The 19,387-nt window shown below is 51.8% G+C and overlaps 2 protein-coding genes across 2 annotated transcripts; both read left to right on the top strand.

Annotated features, from left to right (window-relative positions):
• The first annotated feature begins 8,314 nt into the window (after positions 1-8,314).
• Bloc1s1 (biogenesis of lysosomal organelles complex 1 subunit 1) lies at positions 8,315-11,698 on the top strand. The gene is made up of 4 exons (XM_051170706.1): positions 8,315-8,378; positions 9,034-9,106; positions 10,953-11,085; positions 11,527-11,698. Exons 1-4 carry the CDS (start codon positions 8,318-8,320, stop codon positions 11,635-11,637), a joined length of 378 nt encoding a protein of 125 aa, XP_051026663.1. The 5' UTR covers positions 8,315-8,317; the 3' UTR covers positions 11,638-11,698.
• Positions 11,699-12,867: 1,169 nt separating this feature from the next.
• Rdh5 (retinol dehydrogenase 5) lies at positions 12,868-19,208 on the top strand. The gene is made up of 4 exons (XM_051170648.1): positions 12,868-13,357; positions 13,513-13,771; positions 17,794-17,957; positions 18,147-19,208. The coding sequence occupies exons 1-4, from the start codon at positions 13,048-13,050 to the stop codon at positions 18,368-18,370; spliced, it is 957 nt and encodes a 318-aa protein (XP_051026605.1). The 5' UTR covers positions 12,868-13,047; the 3' UTR covers positions 18,371-19,208.
• The last annotated feature ends 179 nt before the right edge of the window (positions 19,209-19,387 follow it).

Genomic DNA, 19,387 nt, shown 5'->3' with positions numbered 1-19,387 from the left:
GCAGAGAAAAAGAAAAAAAGTGGGCTTTCACTCTGACCATAGGACAATCTCTGCCCACAGGTCAGCTAAAATGCGTACAATAGCTCGGCCATCTTTGTCGTGCTCCACAGGGCTGGAGCGTGCCTCTAAACAGGTGCTGTGAAAGAGATGCCTATGAAAGGCAGGCGCCCGCTGCGATGCTACCCTCAGTGCCCCCACTGTTTCCTCTCGGGTATGTCTGTGTCTCAGAGCCCCAGAAAACAGAGAATGTGGAAGTACAGAAGAGTGAAACTGGGATGGAACCCAGGCCTTACGACTCCTCCCCAGCCTCTGACTCGGTCAAAATGCCTTCATAGCCCCAGCTGCCCTTCCTTTCTGCACCTGCAGCTGGCCTGCTTCTGTCCGCACTTCCCTGCACTCCAGGAGCTACCCATAAACCCAAGGCTGAAATCAGATGCCAAGAATCTGCTTCTGACCTCCTCTGCCCAAATATTTAAGAAGTCACCTCACCCGCCACAGAAGGAAGAAGCAAAAAATAAGAGAGATTGGCCACCCAAAATTAGCCTGGCTATAAATAGTGGGGCAGGGGAGGGAAAGAACACACAGGAGCACTAAGCCAGCTTAGCAATGAAGACAAATATATTTCCCTGCGGGATAATCCAGAGCACAATGTTGCAGTTCTGAGCTACACTGTAAGCGAACAGACTGGAAGAAACTAGAGAAACCCAGAGACTGAGGGAGGGTCTACCTAAACATCCTGCCAGAAAGCATCTTGTATTTGAGTCAGGAGTTTAGAAATTAGTAATGTTAATAAGCAATGTTCAAGCCGGGTGTGGTAGCGCACGCCTTTAATCCCAGCACTCAGGAGGCAGAGGCAGGTGGATCTCTGTGAGTTCAAGGACAGTCTGATCTACAACGTGAGACCAGGACAGCCAGAGATACACAGAGAAACCCTGTCTCGAAATACCAAAGTTAAAAAAAAAAAAATAAAAGCAATGTTCAAAGCTTGGCACGGCACTTCACTCCAAACCCTCAGAGGCAAGATCTCCGGTGGGGAGCCACCTTGGACAACAGAACCCACACAGCTCAGGGCAGGGCGTAGCAGTGGAAAATCACCTTCCTAGCCACATGAATTCATGGTTGATGCTTCCCAATACCACATAAGCAAAAATACTTACATACATTGATATAACATCTCAAAATGACAAAGCTACAAAAACAGAGATCACATTAGTGTTTGCCAGGGGATAAAGACAGAGGAGTGAGTCCAAGTATTAAGGAAAGGATCAAGAGAGCTCCTTCACCACCTTGGTGGTGGTGGTGCTCTTAGTCAGGGCCACAGAGCAGATGGCAGTCCTTTGTTCACCCTAGCTTGATGCCTGACTTGGTGGCCAAAGCTGTTTTATGCCTGGTACTCATAAACGTTAAATAAATCACATCAAATCAAATCTAGTCAGCACAGAGTCGGAGGAGGAAAACAGACAGAGACCCGTGGACCGCCATGCCACCCACAGACCTGTCCTCCAGCACACAGCACACGTGGCCCATAAACACCCGCTTGCCAACACACCACACAGCATGGATGGAGGATGTCACCCAGGAGTGTTGGCATAAAGTTATGGTGTAATTCAAATGCTGATTTCTGTATCCCCCCATTTCTGGTTGCAAGCCTTGTTCTGAGACTCTCCTGCCTGCTCCCCAATTGTCCCCTGGTATGCCAATAAGGCAGCTTACAACCAATCACTGAGCAGGGGAGGGAATAGGCTGGACTTCCTGTCAGCCAGATAGAGGAGGAGGAGTTAGGAGAGGAAACAGGAGATTCACAGGGAATATTCATTAGGAGTAAAGCTGCTTGGAAGATCGGGAGGAAGGAGCTGGAGCCGAGGAAAACTACAAAGTGCAAGTAATGCTGGGATGTTTGCTGGGAGTGAGACAAAGTAACACAGAGGGTTAAGAACACACTTCAACTGCTCAAGATTGCACTGTGAAGCCTTCTAAAGAAATATAAAAGAGTCTAAATTATTTGTGTGATAGCTGGGTTAAGAGAGAAACTAAGAGAAATAAACACTGTTTTGTAAAGATAACATCAACACAGGGGCCCGCCAGCCACGTGGCCAGCCTGCCTCAGGAGCCACCACAGTGTGTGAGTGTGTGAGTGTGTGTAGGTCAGATGAAGGAGAAAGCAAAGTGGAGCAGCGTGAGCTTTGTCAAGAGAGTGGAGAGGAGTGGCAAGAGGAGTCTGTGTCCGTGTCGAGGCTCATATCACCACCAGAGAACAGGGAGGTGGCAGGGGCAGCCTCCAAGGCTCATGAGGATGTCCAGGGTCTCTGCAGAACTGGCCCCACCCCTCACTGACTTCAGAGCCCTGGAGAGCAGAGGCAGCACTGGGCAAAGCGGGCCCTGTACCTTGCCTGGACAGCACAGAGAGATGACTCTGGTGGCCAGGGCACAGGTGGGCTGATCCCAGGGCCATGAGAGCCCGTGAGCTGTCCCTGCCCCATACGGGCTGCAGCACTCAGGGGACCACGCCTGCACCTCACTCACCTGGGCTGCACTGTGGAGCAGGCTCTGGAGGAGTGGGTGTGGGTGAGCTGGCCCCCGAGGGCATGAGATCAGGAGATCTGATCCTGCTTCCTGCTGATGGCAGCTTTGGTTGGCCTAGCCAGAGCAGTGCTGGAGAGCTCGACCTGCTGGTGTGAATAAGGGAGAGGCTGGCCCTGGGCAGCTCAGGCAGCACACAGGCCTAGACCCAGGCCTTTGAGTTGGCCTTCCCCAAAATCTATGTCTTCTGCAAACAGCTGGGATGCCTGAAAGGGTAAGTCCTGCTGATCCAAACCTGCAGGACCTCAGGGCAGGACAAGATAACCGGGAGGAGGCCCGGTGAGGATCCAATACTGACGGTGTCACAGAAGCCAGAGACCTCGAACCAGACCAATGACTCGCTGCAGTGAGCACTTGCAAGGGAAGCTGTGTGCACAGAGAGAGATGCCGTGGGGACACACTGCGACACACTACAGCTTCCACAATGAGATGCTTTCAACACTTTGGCTTTTGGTTTGTGTGCGTGTTTTTTGTTTGCGGGGGAGTTTGCAAGGGCAAAGGCCAGAGATGAGGGGATGGGAAGATGAGCGAGACCGGGGTGCTTAATGTGAAACTCACAAAGAATAAATAAAAATGTGATTAAAAATGGGCTGTTGGCGGGATGGTACCAATTTCAGCTTCCTGGCCTTGATATCACACTGCAACTACATACAATGCCACCATTCTAGGAAACCAAATGAAAAGTACTGAGTACTTTCGCAATTTTCTCTCAGTCTAAAATTATTTCAAAAATATTTCTTCATTTGAGGAGCATCGGTACCCAGCACGGACAGTGGTGGTTTTCTCCAGTCCCTTCACCATTCCCTAAACACTTTCCTCACGCGCTTCATCGCGTCTTTTTTTCCAGGTCCCCAGAACATAGTTTTTCCAGGTGTTGTCTCTGACTTAGAAGCACTGACTTACAGGAGACACAGTCCACAGGTCACTTCTCCCTCCACCTCCTCTGGCAACAAAGGCTTGGAGTCTCTGCCGAGGGCCGGGCTTCTCCTCCCGAACACACAGCTTGAGGACTTTCTCACTCACCCCACCCACCTCTCCGGCACTGGGAGCCTTTGCAGCCTCGGAATTCTGGCTGTAGACAAAGCTCATACTGTGGGAGTGGCTGGGAAAGAAAGAACATAAATGCCACTGGGTGAAGTCCGTAGGGAAATGGCTTGACCACTCTGGTCTTTGAGGACCCAAGAGAAACTCTTGGGCAGGGGACCGAGGGGTCACTTCCCACAGGGAGCCATTTAGACCATCGTAAGGGCTCCTTTTCTTTTGAGCCTTGGCTTTAGGCCAACTTTGGAATATGGCCACACTGCCAACAACCCCCTCCCTTGAAGCCCAGCCAGCCTTCCCAGTGTGTGGCGCCTTCTCCACTCCCCCATGCTCTCCCTGGTCTGCATCCTAACGACTGAGCAGAGCCCAGCACTGGGGTTTGGCCTAGACCCTCAATTTGGAGTTTGTTCAATAAAGCTAACTCTGAGAGACCTTGATGGAACAAGGGAATGGTGGGAAAGAGGAACGTGGAGCTGCACTCATCCATTCTAAGGTGGGAGCAAAATCAGAGAAGTGAGCAGAACCCAGAACAAATTCTTTTTGTTGTTGTTGTTTTTTTGTTTTTTGTTTACTTGGGGGGATTTGGGGTTTGGGTTGGTTGGTTGTTCTGGGTTCCCGTTAAGTTTGTTGACTTTGCTTTGTTTTGGGGAGAGGGCTGTTTTTGGAGACAGGGTCACACGCTATAACCCAGGATGACCTGGAACTCACTCTGTAGACCATGCTGGCCTTGAATTTGTGGTAAGCATCCTTCCTGCCTTAGCCTCCAAAGAACTGGGATTTCAAGTGTGAACTACCCAGCCCAATTTAAAACTTCAAAGTATTTGTCCGAAGAGGTCACTCAGGATAAAGCACTGCATGAAAGCCACTGTAATCCCAGCACTCAAGAGAGCTAGGCTGGGGACTCTGGGGCAAGCTAGCTGGCTAGACTAGTCAGAACCAGTGGGCTTGGAGCTCAGCAAAAGACCCTTCCTCAATAAGGAGAACTGTTGACGAAGGCACTGCGTTGGCTTCCAGCCTCCATACATACGTGCACATGCACCCTCACACACACTCAGACCCAAGCACACATGAACAAACATACACATAAGCATGCTATGGAGGGGGGGGAGAAGAGGGAGAGAGGGACGGAGGAGGGCGAGGAAAAAGGGGGGAGTTTAAACAGAGCAGTCATCCTCTGGAAATGTGTGCAGCCTTTGTCCACTTTCACCAAAGTTGGGTAAGGCTGGTGAGCTTCAGCTACAGCAGAAACTGGGGTCACACAGTAAATAAGAAGGGTCCAGGCAAAAACCAGATGAAAGATAAGCCAGTTAGAGGCCCCAGATACAGGCGCCCCACGTCCACGGCCCAGCCCCGGGGCAGAGGGACAGCCAGTGTGTGGGGAAGAAGGGCAGAGGACTGGTGAGGCAGCCTCTGTGGTGAAGATGTCGGGAACTCATGCCAGGGCGGGTGAGAGGAACAGAAGATGACCCTGATGCGTTCTCTGAGTCACTCCTGAAATTCCTAACACCAGCCCGCTCAGGGGGGCCCCCACCTTCTGCACCACTGCACTCCTCAAGTGCCAAGGCTTTGGGATTGAAGCAGCTGGCATCTTCCATTCTGCCTCTGTTTTGCTTGCTCACTGCAGTTAAAAGCAGGAGCTAGAGGGGGTGGGGAGGGCTGGGCCTCGCTGCCCTGCAAAGCTCTCTTCCTGCTGCCCTGCGATGCTCTCACTCGTCCCGAATTGTTCAGCCCTTCTATAAACCAAGGCCTCTTCCCAAACACTCCTTCCCTCCAGGATTCCCATTGGCTCACACCCAATGAGCTCCCCTGAAAGGTGTGCAGGGCCCCCGTTCCTGGCGTCTCTCCCATGGTTGATGTAATATAGATTCTGGCTTTAGAATGGTCTGAATTTGTTTCCTATAGGGATCTCCATCACTTAACTGCTTTCTTTTTTTCAAAGATTTATTATTTATACAGTGTTCTGCCCACACGTGTGCCTGTCCACCACAAGAAGGCACCAGATCTCATTACAGGTGGTTGTGAGCCACCATGTGGTTAGGAATTGAACTCAGGACCTTTGGAAGAGCAGATGGTGCTCTTAACCTCTGAGCCACCTCTCCAGCCCTTAACTGCTTTCTACTCATGTGCCTCATCTCATATTAAAGATGACAGTAACACTTCACGGATTATTCCAGGAACTAAATGAACAAATTGCTTGGCTATTGTTATAATACACGTCTTAGATATGTACTCATTATCCGACATTTTAATTCAGCTTCTGTGTGTATTTAGTGCTGGGGACTAAACTCAGACCTTCAAACAAGCCAGGCAAGCACTCAGTCAGTAAGCTACATCCTAGTCCAGTCCCTACTTAAGATTTTTATCCTGAGGGCTTGGAGAGATGGCTCAGCAGCTAAAAGCTCTTCCTACTCTTCCAGAGGACCTGAGTTCAGTTCCCAGTGCCCCACCAGTCACTTATGACTGCCTTAAATTCTAGTTCCAGGGGATTTAGGTGCCCTCTTCTGGCCCCCCACTGACACGGTGTGCATATACACACACGTACACATAATAAAAAATGAAAACAAAGGTTCCTAAATGTTATTTTGACAACGAGTGAAATTCTGCTTAACGCTGTCATTTAACAATTTAACATCGTCCTTGATGGTGACACACCTCCCAGGGTTAGGACAGCATTCTTCAGATAGCTGAATGAGGCCCAGCAAGATCTAAATTTCATTCTCAAGACCCACATGTTAAAAAGAGAAAAGCTCAGAGGTTAAGAGCACTGTCTGTTCTTCCAGAGGTCCTGCCTGAGTTCAATTCCCAGCAACCACATGGTGGCTCACAACCATCTATCATGAGATCTGGCGCCCCCTTCTGGCCTGCAGGTGTGCATGCAGGCAGAGCACTGAAAGAAGTAGAACTGACCCCATAAAGTTCTCTTCTGGCCTCAACACGCATGCCATAGCAGGTGTCACCACCATCCTCACACAAAACAGATAAAAGTGCTGAGTACACAAGTGGATCAATAATTCTCAACTCTTGCTAAGAAATTTCAAGAAGAATATCCTAATCTGCTCTGCATCCTTTTGTCCTCCCCTGCTACGGATGCAAGAAATTCAGCTTCATCTGTGCTATAACTCAGAAAATGAATAAATGACAAAGCTGTAAACAGTCTCAGACATGGATTGGGCCCATGATTTTTTTAATACGCTTTAGAATCACCTGAAGGAAAACTGTATGTATGTATGTATGTATGGGGCGGGGTCTTGCTATGTAACCCAAGAGATCTAAACTCCCCACTCTTCCATCTCAGCCTGACAGGTTTGCATCAGCATGCCATAGATGGAAGTATTTTTACAAATTCCTCTACACAGTCCTCCTAATCTTTAACCAGAGTTAAATATTAATCACCTTAGTTGATTGGCAAGAAAACTGAAGTTCAGAGTCGGTAAGCAAATTGACCAAAATTTGCACAGCATGTTATGTCTACAGACATTTGGTTTTGTTGTTGTTGTGAGTGTGGTGGTGGTTTGTTTGTTTTTGTTTTTTGAGACAGGGTTTCTGTGTGTCACCCTGGCTGTCCTGGACTCACTTTGTAGACCAGGCTGGCCTCGAACTCACAATGATCAGCCTTCCTCTGCCTCCCTGAGTGCTGGAACTAAAGGCATGCGCCACCACATTTGGGTTTTTGGTTTGGGGGTTTGCTTTTTGTTTTTTGCTTGTTTGTTTGTTTGTTTGGAGATTTGTTTGGGTTTTGCTTTTGCTTTGAGACACGGTAATCCTGGTTGCCCTGAAGTTCACTATGTAAACCAACCATTCTGGTCAGTATCAGGATCAAAGGCATGTGATGCTGGGGTACATCTGCACACTTGCAATGCACCCCGTAGCCCTAGTTGCTTGTGGGGCCCGAAGCAGAAGGTTCCTAGATTCCAGGCCACCCTGAAAAACCACAGGGGGCCACGAGGCAGACAGAGACAGAGAGGCAGCGAGAGAGACAGATTGTATGTAGCAGCAGCAGTAAACTGATGGTGTTTATAATTTTTCTCGTTGGAATTAGTCCTGGAAGCATTCCTCCTTAATCGGAGAGGCACTGTATAATTTACCTTTCACTTTGGCAGTAGCCCTCACGCTTCTGCCACGACTAAAATGGGTTCGCATTCCCTGACCACAAAAGGGCAGGGACGGACCAGCACGTTCACCACTCCCGTTAGCAAAGCTCCCTAGAAGGCCGCTTGGGGTGCCTAAAAGACTTCTCTCCGGTCATCACGCAGAACTGAGGGAGCCTTGGTGGAGAGCTGAGGAAGACGAGAAAGGATCCACTGAGACCCGGCCAGCCCGGCCCGGAGGTAAGGCTACCCCAGGAACCGAACTGACGGCCAGCACGAAGACGCCAACCCTCTCGAGGCCTGACAGCCAGAGCACTGTGCAAACTGACTGCCCAGCGTGACTAAACACAAAAAGGGCTCCCAACTCCGAAAGCCGAGCCCCATTAGGAACAGCTCACCCACCAGGCAACCCTCCGCTTCCCTCCTTTATCTCTGTGCTACCTACCCAACGCCTAAAAGGAAGCGGGGTAGGGGCGGGGGTTGCTGAAGGTTCCCGCGTCATGTGACGCTACGATCACGTGACTCCGTCCTGCAGGAGCCAAGGTGCTATCCAGTTCCCGCAGCCTTAGGGAGGGGCCCGCCGTGCCCACACCCAGCCAGGCCCGACGATGCTGTCCCGCCTGCTCAAAGAACACCAGGCCAAGCAGAATGAACGCAAGGAGCTGCAGGGTGAGTGCGGTATCGTCCCCTCCCCCCCGCGGGCGCGCCGGGCCGCGACCTAGCTTCTGCCGGAAGCCTGGGCCTCCCGTAACCTCCCAGCTCAGGGGGAGGGCGCCGGCTAGCGGGCCACCCGAGCGAGCGCAGGCAGGCAGGGACTGGGGGCGGCTCTCCTGGGGAATCCGTTTCCTCGCCTACCCTCTCGGGTCCCCTCGGCAACTTCCGGGATCCCGCCGGGTGAGCCCCGCCCCTGGATCTTGGCGCGCGGTGCCCATTGGCCCAGGCAGCCTCTCGCCCCGGAAGTGGGAGGGGCTGGGGGCCCGCCCCGCGAGTGATTGGGTTCCAAAGGGTCTGCCGCACAGCCCAGGCAAGGAAGTCTCTCCTAAGGCCCAGACTGGCAGTCCTGGGGTGCCAAATTGCTGCCCGCAGTAGGGGTGAAAGGGTGTCTGGGAAAAGTCCTGGGCGTGCCGGACGGAGTCCCTTACCCTCTAAGGGTGCCACCAAATAAAGGGGGTTGTTTTGTTTATGTATGGAAGGTTCTCTTCTTTAAAGGTCTAACGTTAGATGGCAGTTTCCAGAACACTGATAGGTGCATGGGGACCCATTAGCACCACCGCTCAAATGTGAAGTCTGCTCCAATCCCTTACCCCACCTCACCCCTCCCTAGAGAAGAGGAGGCGAGAGGCTATCACTGCAGCGACCTGCCTGACGGAAGCGCTGGTGGATCACCTCAACGTGGGGTAGGAACCTCTTCCTCCATCCACCCCAGTTAGGCAAGGTCTGGCCCATCCTCCTGAAGGATCCGAGTGCTCCAGTAACTCCTCTGACCGGTCCCCTGCTCCCTGATGTAACTTTATGAAGAGTTGAGTCCGCTTTGACACCCCCCCCCCAACACTGCATGGAGGCGAAGCAGCTGCAGTGGTTGGGGAAACAGCCAGAATTTGCCCCCACCACCACACCCTCCCTGGCACTACTTGGTGCCATCTGTCTAGCTCGACTCACCCTTTTAAGCCCAGCTGTCACTTGGATGTGAGGGAAAGACAACCTCTTTCACCACATACCCTCTTTCCTTCCTCACCTCCTACTCTCTGGCAAGCCCGGGAAACAGATGGCAGGAACAAGACGGCACAGCTGGTAGAAGTACCAAAGAGCCTGTGCCAAGACCTATAGCAAAACCAAGCTCTTTCTTCTCTTCCTTCTGGGTCTCCGGGGGGGGGGGGGGGTAACCCTACCCCCAACCTCAACCCTCAGTGAGGAGACCCATGATAGCCAAAGACGTGAAGAGATTTCCCGGCCCTGTGTGACTCAGCGGAGATGGTGATCTGATAGTCTGTCCCTGGGAAGGAAGGAGGCACGCACTATGCCTCGCGCCAGGGCCAGGAGAGCAGTTTGGTTGCAAATCCAAAGGCTTGAGTCATCACGGGAGTCAGGAGGGATTGAGGTCATCTCCTTTACTCATCCTGAGGGGAGATCAGGGGAAAGAATGGCTGTGGTCGGAGCCTCTGGTCTCTTCTGTCTCCAGACAGCTCTCTTCTCTCCTCAGTGCTCCCTCGCTGGCACTTCCTTTGCCACCATTTGTGAGGCTGGCCAGACTTCTCTCGTCCTTATTTACTTGCTAGATGCCACCCCACGTTCAAAGCTTAGAGGGCAGCGAAGCCAAATCCAGATTAGAAAGGGTTTTGTGTTGCTACCCACAGCTCCTATTCTCCAGAAAATAAAACAAAGGCTTAGTCTGTCTCAGCCCTTGTCAGGTGCCCCCCCCCAAGCCCTTTGCCTCCTCTGCCCCCACACATTCCACCGGGTGGGGGTCCCCGGATGTGGAGCCTCCTTACTGACCCAGAGCTTTGGGATAGGCAATGAAAAGGCCATCTGCGAATAAATAAGGGAGGGAGACAGAGCCCCGCCCCATGGTGGTAACCGTTAGCTCAGGCACCACCTTGACTGAGCCTGGAGCATCAGAGCAGGCTGTGTCGGGGACAGGAGTTGGGTGTGATGACGAAAGCCCATATGCCTGTAACCCCAGCCAAAGAAGCTCCATCCACATAGCAAGTTTGAGGTCACTCTGGGCTACATAACACCCTGATTCAAAAAGGGGGATGGGGTTGGGGAGAGCCAAGAAAATCTCTTGGGGTAGGCTCAGCTGACCTGGGGTTCCTAGGGAAGAGAGTTGCTCTCCCATCCACCCCAGACTCAGGAAGCGGCCTGATCTGCGAAACTTCTCGCAGAGATCACTGGGCCTCAGATCACTGCCAGGTGTGTCCCTACTGCTGACTTTTCCCACGCTCCCTTCTCCCTCCCAGCTCTTCCTCAGGGATACCCCCTAGGTTAACCCTCCCTACCCCATCTCAGCTGCACAAGCCTCCCCAGAGCCTAGGAAATGGTATGTTTCTAGTCTGTGCCCAACTTGGCCTTCCTGGCAACCCTGGGGTTGGAGGAAACAGCCTGCTTCGTTTGGTCACATCCAGAAAGGGCCAGAATTTTAAGGCTTCCCAGTCCTACCTCCTGACTGACGACCCCCCCCCCACTGCTGTAAGAGGCTACTCCCCCTGATTGGGTGAGCCGACACCCCTCTCCTCCCACGCTCAGTGTGGCCCAGGCCTACATGAACCAGAGGAAGCTGGACCATGAGGTGAAGACCCTCCAGGTCCAGGCTGCGCAGTTTGCCAAGCAGACCGGCCAGTGGATTGGAATGGTGGAGAACTTCAACCAGGCACTTAAGGTGGGCCAGACTCAAATACCACTGCCTCTATCTGAGCCCTGACTGGCTGTCTCCAGTCTCACAGCTATCCCAGACCTAGGGTTAATGAGGAACTGGGGATGGCCCCAGATAGCCCTTCTATAGCTGTGGTGTCAGAAAAGTTAGGAAGAAAAAGGCAGGATCTTGGGATATGGCTCAGTGACACATTACACACACGCGCGCGCGCTCAGAAAACCCTGAGTATGGTACGTAGACCAGAACTCCCAGCCCTGTAAGAGGCTGACACAGGAAGGATAGCTTGAGCCCAGGAGTTGAAGCCAACCCGAGCAACGTTGCAGTAATCCATCTCAAAAGAAAGGCAGCTGGACAGACAGAAATGCAGTCGGTGGATCTGACTTAGTTGGGGAGGCATAATCTACCCACCCTGGTCCCTGACCTGCAGTCTCCTCTCCCCTCTCCCAGGAAATCGGGGATGTGGAGAACTGGGCTCGGAGCATCGAGCTAGACATGCGCAGCATCGCCACCGCCCTGGAGTACGTGTACAAAGGGCAGCTGCAGTCTGCACCGTCCTAGCCTAAAGCTCACCCCTCTTACCTCACCCTCCCAGGCGGGAGGGACACTGTTGGGCCATGAATAAAGACACACACTTCCATTCTACGCGGTATGTTTGAAGGAGTCACTAGCCCCCGACATAGTGGGGGCTCCAAGGTTGTTTCCCATGGGACAAGTGCCTTGTGGTGGAGGGTGGCACTACCCTCCTTGTTACCCTACTCTTCCTTGGACGCATTGCAGGTGCCTTATTGGGTGAGCAAAAAGAAAGTGTCCTCATGTCTGCCCCCCAAATTGTGGTCGGCCTTGGCTTGAAACTTTGTACTCCCGGATTTCAGTTTCCTGCGGAGCAGAATTAAGGCAGACAACAGACCCAGTTAGTCCTCAGTGCTGGCTCTGTGCCTCACTCACGTGCCCTTCCATGGTGCTGCTAAGCAGTGTCATGAGGCTGGGGCAGGTGGGAGATTAAGTCCTGGGGGCACTTAAGAGCTGAGAAGGAAGAAAAAAATGGCAGATCCCGGGCCACCCACAGAGAGGGCCAGCTGCCCTGTTAGGTTTCCCACCTCCTAGGAAACAGTGGCAAAGATGGTCAGGAGCCCAGGCTGGAAAAGATGGGGGTGGGGGGGGCCCTGTGCAGAGCTGCCCTCTGCCAAAACCTGGCTTCAGCCTCTTAGCTCCTCCTCATCGCTGCCCTCACCCCATGAACATACAGACACTTGACACTCCCGCTCCACTGCAAGGGTCCACCCACTGCAGACTTTGGCCTTAGCTGTAGTTAATTTGGGAGCCTGGGAGGGTTAGGAGCCAAGTCTCTTAAGCAGACGAAGAAGCTACAGCTTCGCACGTTGCACTACCTGCCAGCTTTCCGCAGAGGTAAGCGGTGGTGGGAATGGGGTTGCTATTCAGAGACAAGCTAAGGATGGCACGTAGTGATCGCTTCAAGCTTTGAGTATTGTCCTCACAGTCCATGCCTTTGATCTTCACAACCCTGGTGTGGGCCCGGTAGATACTGCAGTCCAATTTACTGAGAAAACAGGTACCAACATAGACTGAAGATGTCTGGCCTCACACAGTGACTTTGACAGTACCAGAACTGAAACAAGGGCTCTTGGTTCCAAAAGTAATGCAAGGGTGCATGTAGAGGGTTTTGATGGTCCTGGTTTAGTGGAGACTGGTAACCCAGGGCCCTCTGCTCCCACACAACAGCTCTGTACACAGGACCAGCTCAGGGTTATTCATTGCCCACATCTGTTTTGCACCATAAGCCACTAGTTGCCAGTCATCTGCCAAGCATATAGTTGCTTGGTTTGTCTGCTCAGACCAAACATTTCCAGCTAAGTAGATGTGAGGGACCAGGGCTAAAGGGGCAGAGGGAATGAATGACATGCCTTCCTGCCAGCCTAGGCTGCCATCTGCAGGGCATCGCATCCAACCATGTGGCTGCCTCTCCTTCTGGGTGCCTTGCTGTGGGCAGTACTGTGGTTGTTCAGAGACCGGCAGAGGCTGCCTGCCAGCGATGCTTTCATCTTCATCACTGGCTGCGACTCGGGCTTTGGGCGCCTTCTGGCTCTGCAACTTGACCAGAAGGGCTTCCAAGTCCTGGCCAGCTGCCTGACCCCCTCTGGGGCAGCAGCCCTACAGCAGACAGCTTCCTCCCGCCTCCACACCACACTGCTGGATGTCGCTGATCCCCAGAGTGTCCAGCAGGTTGCCAAGTGGGTGAAGACACAGGTTGGAGATGCCGGTGAGTATAGTAGAACCACGGGTAACCTGCACTGCACAGCAATCCCAGGACTCACTGAGGCTGTGGGGGAGGAACAGGGCTCCAGTCCTTCCAGAAACATCTGAGAATGCCTCGGTCTCCTCAAACCCCACCCTGTGTCTGTCATGTTCCCACAGGGCTTTTTGGCCTGGTGAATAATGCTGGTGTGGCCGGTATCATCGGGCCCACACCATGGCTAACACAAGACGACTTCCAGCGAGTGCTGAACGTAAACACACTGGGTCCCATTGGGGTCACCCTAGCCCTGCTGCCGCTGCTACAGCAGGCCCAGGGCCGGGTGGTCAACATCACCAGTGTCTTGGGCCGCCTAGCAGCCAATGGCGGGGGCTACTGTGTCTCCAAGTTTGGCCTGGAGGCCTTCTCTGACAGTCTGAGGTGAGGATGCACAGCTTCAGGCCCCAGCCTGAAGAGGGGAGGGGATCCCACTCAAACAGGTACCTCAGTGAGTGACACAAGCTAGGAGAGGGGGGTGGGACAACACAGGGGAGATGGAAGAGGAGGCAGGGTTGTAGGTGAGACCCAAGCTTTATCATTAACAAGCTTTGTGTCCTTAGGTTATGTGTGTGGTGGGTGTGTGGGGTGTGGGTGTGGTGTGGGAGTGTGGTGAGTTTTTGAAACAAGTCTCACTGTGTCACTCTGACTGACCTGGAACTGGCAGAAATAAATCTGCCTCCCTAGTACTAGGATTAAAGGTGTGCACCACCATGCCAGGCAGGTCACTTATTTTTTTGAGTCAGGTTTGCACTCTGTAGTCCAGACTGGCCTCGAATTCTTGGCAATCCTGCCACCTCATCCTGTTGAGGACACAGATTACAGTTGTGAGCCACTACACATCAATTAGGCTACTTCTCTGGGTGTTTTGCTTTTTCTTTCAAATCTGTTAAACCAGAGTGTGATTTGCCTCATGGGGGTTGAGAGTAAAGTGAGGCCTGTAAGAATCCGGCAGTGCCTAGCTGTTAGGAGGGGAAGCTTTTGTCATTCATTGTTAAATGGCATTGACTTAGATGTTTCCTTATTTACACGTGCCCATGTGCATACTGTGTGTGCACACACATGCAGGAAGGCCACGGCACACATTCTGAAGTAAACTTACTGAGGTCTGTTGGCTCCTGAGGTTATAGCGTTGATGACAAGAAACCTTGTTCCGCGAGTCATCTCACCAGCCCCCCAAATCACAGTAGGAGAAAAACTAATATCCATTCCACCCTCCCAGCCGTTGTTATGAATAAGGTTTTACCACAGGGCTTCTTAGGAAGAGCATTGAGATCTGCCCCGAGGTCAGGTCTGCCCTCATTTTGTGTTTTATGAGACAGGATGTCACTATGCAGCTCAGACTGGGATGGCAGACATACGCCCCCACTTAGGGCTCACCATGGACATGTCAAACAATAATGTTCAAAGTCCGTGAGAATACCAAGGCGCTGGAGCGAGCAGGGGAGCGGCAGAGTCTGTCAGGACAGAAGCGCAGGTGTAAGGAAGGCGGCTCTGTTCACCACACTCCAGTTCCTTTGTCTCCTTCGTCCCTTTCCCTGTCTGTACCTTCCAGTCAGCAACTTGGAACACAGCTTGGCACTTGGATCTCTACCCAGCCAGGCTCCCCCACCACCCCACCCCTACTCCCCCCACCCCACCCCCCACCATTCCCCCACCCCAGCTTTATCCACCAAGTCACCACAAGCTAATACCAGTCTAGATCCCTCACACCTGCCCGGTTATCCGCTGAGTCTGCAGTCAGCAACCTTCAGGCTAATGATGGTTCGGCTTTTTGGTTTTTGGAGCTTTTTGTGTGTGTTTGTTTGTTTTTGTTTTGTTTGTTTTCGAGACAAGGTTTCTCTGTGTAGCCCTGGCTATCCTAGACTCAAAACCGCTGGTTTATAGTTTTGACACATTTAAATAGTTACATTGTAAATGGCTATATTAGTACCTTCTCAACCTTTAATCCCAGCTCTCGGGAAGCAGAGGCAGGCAGATCTCTGTGAGTTCGAGGCCAGCCAGGTCTACAAAGTGAGTCCAGGATGGCCAAGGCTACACAGTGAAACCCTGTCTCGAAAAACCAAAAATAAATAAATTAATTAATTAATTAGATTAAATTAAATTACCAAAAAACATTAATTTGCCAAGCATTGTGATACACACCTTTAATCCCAGCACTGAGAGGGCAGAAGCAGGCAAACCTGAGTTCCAGGCAAATCTGGTTCAGCCAGGGCTACACGGTGAAACCCTGTCTCAAAATAAACAAAAACATTCATTTTGTCTGGCCTACAGTACCTCAAAATTTACTATTAAAAAAAAAGTAAGGTGGTTGGAGAGATGGCTCAGTGGTTAAGAACACTGGCTGCTCTTCCAGAGGCCCTGAGTTCAATTCCTAGCAACCACATGGTGGCTCACAACCGTCTGTAATGAGATCTGGTGCCCTCTTCTGGCCTCCTGGTGTGCATGCATACATATTAAATAAATAAATCTTAAAAAAAAAAAAAAAAGTAAGGAAGCCGGGTGTGGTGGCACACGCCTTTAAACCCAGCACTCGGGAGGCAGAGGCAGGCGGATCGCTGTGAGTTTGAGGACAGCCTGGTCTACAAAGTGAGTCCAGGACAGCCAGGGCTACACAGAGAAACCCTGTCTCGAAAAAACCAAAAAAAAAAAAAAAAAGTAAGGGTCAGGGTAGGGAGAGGCTCACCAGCTAAGACCTCTCGCTGTGTATGCACACCTGCACACACCCCACACATTCACCTGCATCTTTCTGAAGAAGTAGACCGGGGTGCTGAGACAGAGGATACTGGGTTCTAAATTAGTCTGGACCTACATTAGCAGCATGAGGCTGAGGCTTGGTCCCGACTGAGCACCACCCCACCCAGAAAAAGCCTGGTGGCCCTGAGTCTAGGTCACAGAAGAAAATATGCAGGAGCGGTGGGTGGAGTGATCCCCACCTGCAATCCAAAACCTAGGGAAGCCGAGGCAGGGAATGAGGCCAGCCTGGGCTACATAGCAAGACTCATCACACACACTCCAAGCTTGACATCTGAGTCGAGTGGACATGAGGGTAGGAGAGAGCCCCGTTCTCCTCTGACATCCACACATGCACGAAGCAAATACAATTCTCTCTCCCTCCCCCTCCCCGTTCCCCCCCCCCTCATGTATTTCAATCCAGGGTTTCTCTGTGTATCCTTGGCTGTCCTGGAGTTGCTTTGTAGACCAGGCTGGCCTCGAACTCACAGCAATCTGCCTGCCTCTGCCTCCCGAGCGCTGGGATTAAAGGCGTGCGTCACTACACCTGGCCCTACAATTTTCTTAAGTAAAGAATTCTCGGGGGCTGGTGAGATATCTCAGTGGCTCACAACCATCTATAATGTGATCTGATGCCCTCTTCTGGTCTGCGGGTGTATATGTAGGCAGAGCACTGTGTACATAATAATAAATAAATCTTTAAAAAAAAGAAAAGAAAATTTCAAGATTATCCTAGATAACACAGTGAGACCCTGTCTCATAAAATAAAAGGTTTAAAAAGTGAGAAGCCAAGCTTGGTGGTACACACGTTTAATCCCAGCACCCGGGAGGCAGAGGCCAGCCTGGTCTACAAAGTGAGTTCCAGGACAGCCAGGGCTGTTACACATAGAAACCCTGTCTTTTTAAAAAAAAAAAAAAAAAAAAAAAAGGGCAGAGGCAGGCGGATCGCTGTGAGTTCGAGGCCAGCCTGGTCTACAAAGTGAGTCCAGGATGGCCAAGGCTACACAGAGAAACCCTGTCTCAAAAAACCAAAAAATAAAAAATAATTTAAAACGGGAGAGAAATATGCAGACTAACATGATGGCACACACCTGTAATCTCAACACATAGGAGGTAAGAGGCCTAAGTTATCAAGAGTTCATGGTCATCCTTGGCTACATAGGGAGCTCAGGGCTAGCCTGGGCTACATGAAACCCCATCTTAAAAAAAGGGGGGGGGCCTGGGAGATGGCTCAAGATAAAAAAGATTCCTGCTCTTGCAGAGGACCCAGGTTTGGATTCCAGCACCTACAGGTTGGCTCACAACAACCTGTAACCCCGTTAGTGACTTCTGACCAATGACGATTCCTGCGCATACATCGGTGCACACGAACTCATACAGCCATCCACACATGAATTAATCAACAAATCTTTTAAAAGAAAATACAAGGAAAAAAGCCCAACAATGCCTTGCCCTAGGCTGGTATTGGTGTGGCTCAGCTGGTTGCCTACCATGCACAGGTCCTAGGTTTATCCTCTGAGCCAAGGAGAAAAAAAAACCCCCACCCCACCCTACCCCTGTGCTCCCATCCCAGGCCAACCAGCAGTAGCTTTCCTGTCAGGGTGCCTTTCCATCTTAGATTCCACTCTCCTGGAAACCCAGGCTGACACACAGAAACTCCACCCACCCTGCAGGCGGGACATGGCTCCGTTCGGAGTACAAGTCTCCATTGTAGAGCCTGGTTTCTTCAGAACCCCCGTGACCAACCTGGAGAGGCTGGAGAACACCCTGAAGGCCTGTTGGGCCCGGCTGCCTCCAGCCACGCAGGCCCACTATGGGGACGCCTTCCTCGCTGCTTGTGAGTGGCTGGGCCCATATCCGGTGCATGATGGGAAAAAGAAGCCCCAGATGGGTCAGGCCTCCTAGGGAGGAAAAGGGTGGGCAGAGGGGTTGTTGTCACCTCCCAAGGACCTGTAAGGCGCCTAACATGGGACGGAGGGGAGGCAGGTGAGCACGCACACTGATTACAGCATCTATCACGCTTCAGACCTGCGAACACAGCGCCGCATCATGAACCTGATCTGTGACCCGGACCTAACGAAGGTGACCGGCTGCCTGGAGCATGCCCTGACTGCTCGTCACCCCCGAACCCGCTACAGCCCAGGCTGGGATGCCAAGCTGCTCTGGCTGCCGGCCTCCTACCTTCCAGCCAGGCTGGTAGACACAGTGCTCAGCTGGGTCCTTCCCCGGCCTGCCCAGGCAATCTACTGATTTCTAGCTTTGCAGCAAGAGGCTGGTTTCGAGGGGCAAGGCATTTATTTTTGTCCCCACCTTGGTGCTGCCTGGTTTCTGATACAAAGTAGGTTCTCAATAAATATGTATTACTTTAAAACAAAAAGTAGGTGGGCAGAAATGAAGGCGCTGTGAGAAGCTGACAAGATATAAATCTATAAAATCCCTAAGCTGCCCAGGGCCTGAAGTCTGGTCTGTCTAGTGCCTGCAAAACTTCTGTTGTCCACTGGGTGCACCTTAGATGCTCTTTGGAGCTGCACTTGGAGAGATGGCCACCAGGGGGCATTTTTCTCGGATTTTTCAAGGTAGAGTTGAGAATGCGCAGTTTGCACAAAAGTATCTATTTTTCCTGGGGACAGAGGGGAACATGACGGAAAATGGTCATAGCCAAATTGGGTGGCTTCCATGAAAGAAGGAAATAGTGAAATCCTCCTATTATCTAAGAGTCCAGGACACTGGCCACACAGGTCTCAAGCACCTTAACCATTCTGAGAGGAGCCAGGTCTCCTTGAGGCCTAAGGGGGAAGGAGTTTACTGGCCTCAGCATCAGAAGGCCACAAAGTTAAACAGCCATGGCCCGGCTCCACCCTTGGTGGGAAACCCTTGGACTTACGCAGGAAATGGCCTCAGGAACTGAAGACTGAGCTGGCGACACAAAACCAGGGGTCAGGGACGAGACTCAGACACACCCTCCTCTGGATCCCCACCTCTCCCACTGCCAACGCAACCAATACATTCAAGAAAATACTCCGTCAGGGCTGGAGAGATGGCTCAGCGGTTAAGAGCACTGACTGCTCTTCCAAAGGATAGGGGTTCAATTCCCCCCATATAGCAGCTCACAACTGTCCGTAACTCCAAGATCTGACACAGACATACATGCAGGCAAAACACCAATGCATATAAAGTAAAAATAAATTATTAAATAAAATAAAAAAAAATACTCCGTTCTCCAAACCCAGCCTAAATATGCCTGCCAGTTCCCAGGGCAGGGACAAG

This window comes from Acomys russatus, chromosome 28 (assembly GCF_903995435.1).
Source record: "Acomys russatus chromosome 28, mAcoRus1.1, whole genome shotgun sequence".
Classification (NCBI taxonomy): Eukaryota; Metazoa; Chordata; class Mammalia; order Rodentia; family Muridae; genus Acomys; species Acomys russatus.
Note: the sequence above shows the minus strand (reverse complement) of the source record. Positions and strands in the feature narration are given on the sequence as shown.

Bases quoted from the DNA above. Each gene is read 5' to 3' on its own strand.
- Bloc1s1 (XM_051170706.1), top strand. From the start codon at position 8,318: ATGCTGTCCCGCCTGCTCAAAGAACACCAGGCCAAGCAGAATGAACGC. The intron at 8,379-9,033 runs GTGAGTGCGGTA...ACCCCTCCCTAG, and splicing joins TGAACGCAAGGAGCTGCAGG to AGAAGAGGAGGCGAGAGGCT. The intron at 11,086-11,526 runs GTGGGCCAGACT...CCCCTCTCCCAG, and splicing joins ACTTCAACCAGGCACTTAAG to GAAATCGGGGATGTGGAGAA.
- Rdh5 (XM_051170648.1), top strand. From the start codon at position 13,048: ATGTGGCTGCCTCTCCTTCTGGGTGCCTTGCTGTGGGCAGTACTGTGG. The intron at 13,772-17,793 runs GTGAGGATGCAC...CCCACCCTGCAG, and splicing joins GCCTTCTCTGACAGTCTGAG to GCGGGACATGGCTCCGTTCG. The intron at 17,958-18,146 runs GTGAGTGGCTGG...ATCACGCTTCAG, and splicing joins GGACGCCTTCCTCGCTGCTT to ACCTGCGAACACAGCGCCGC.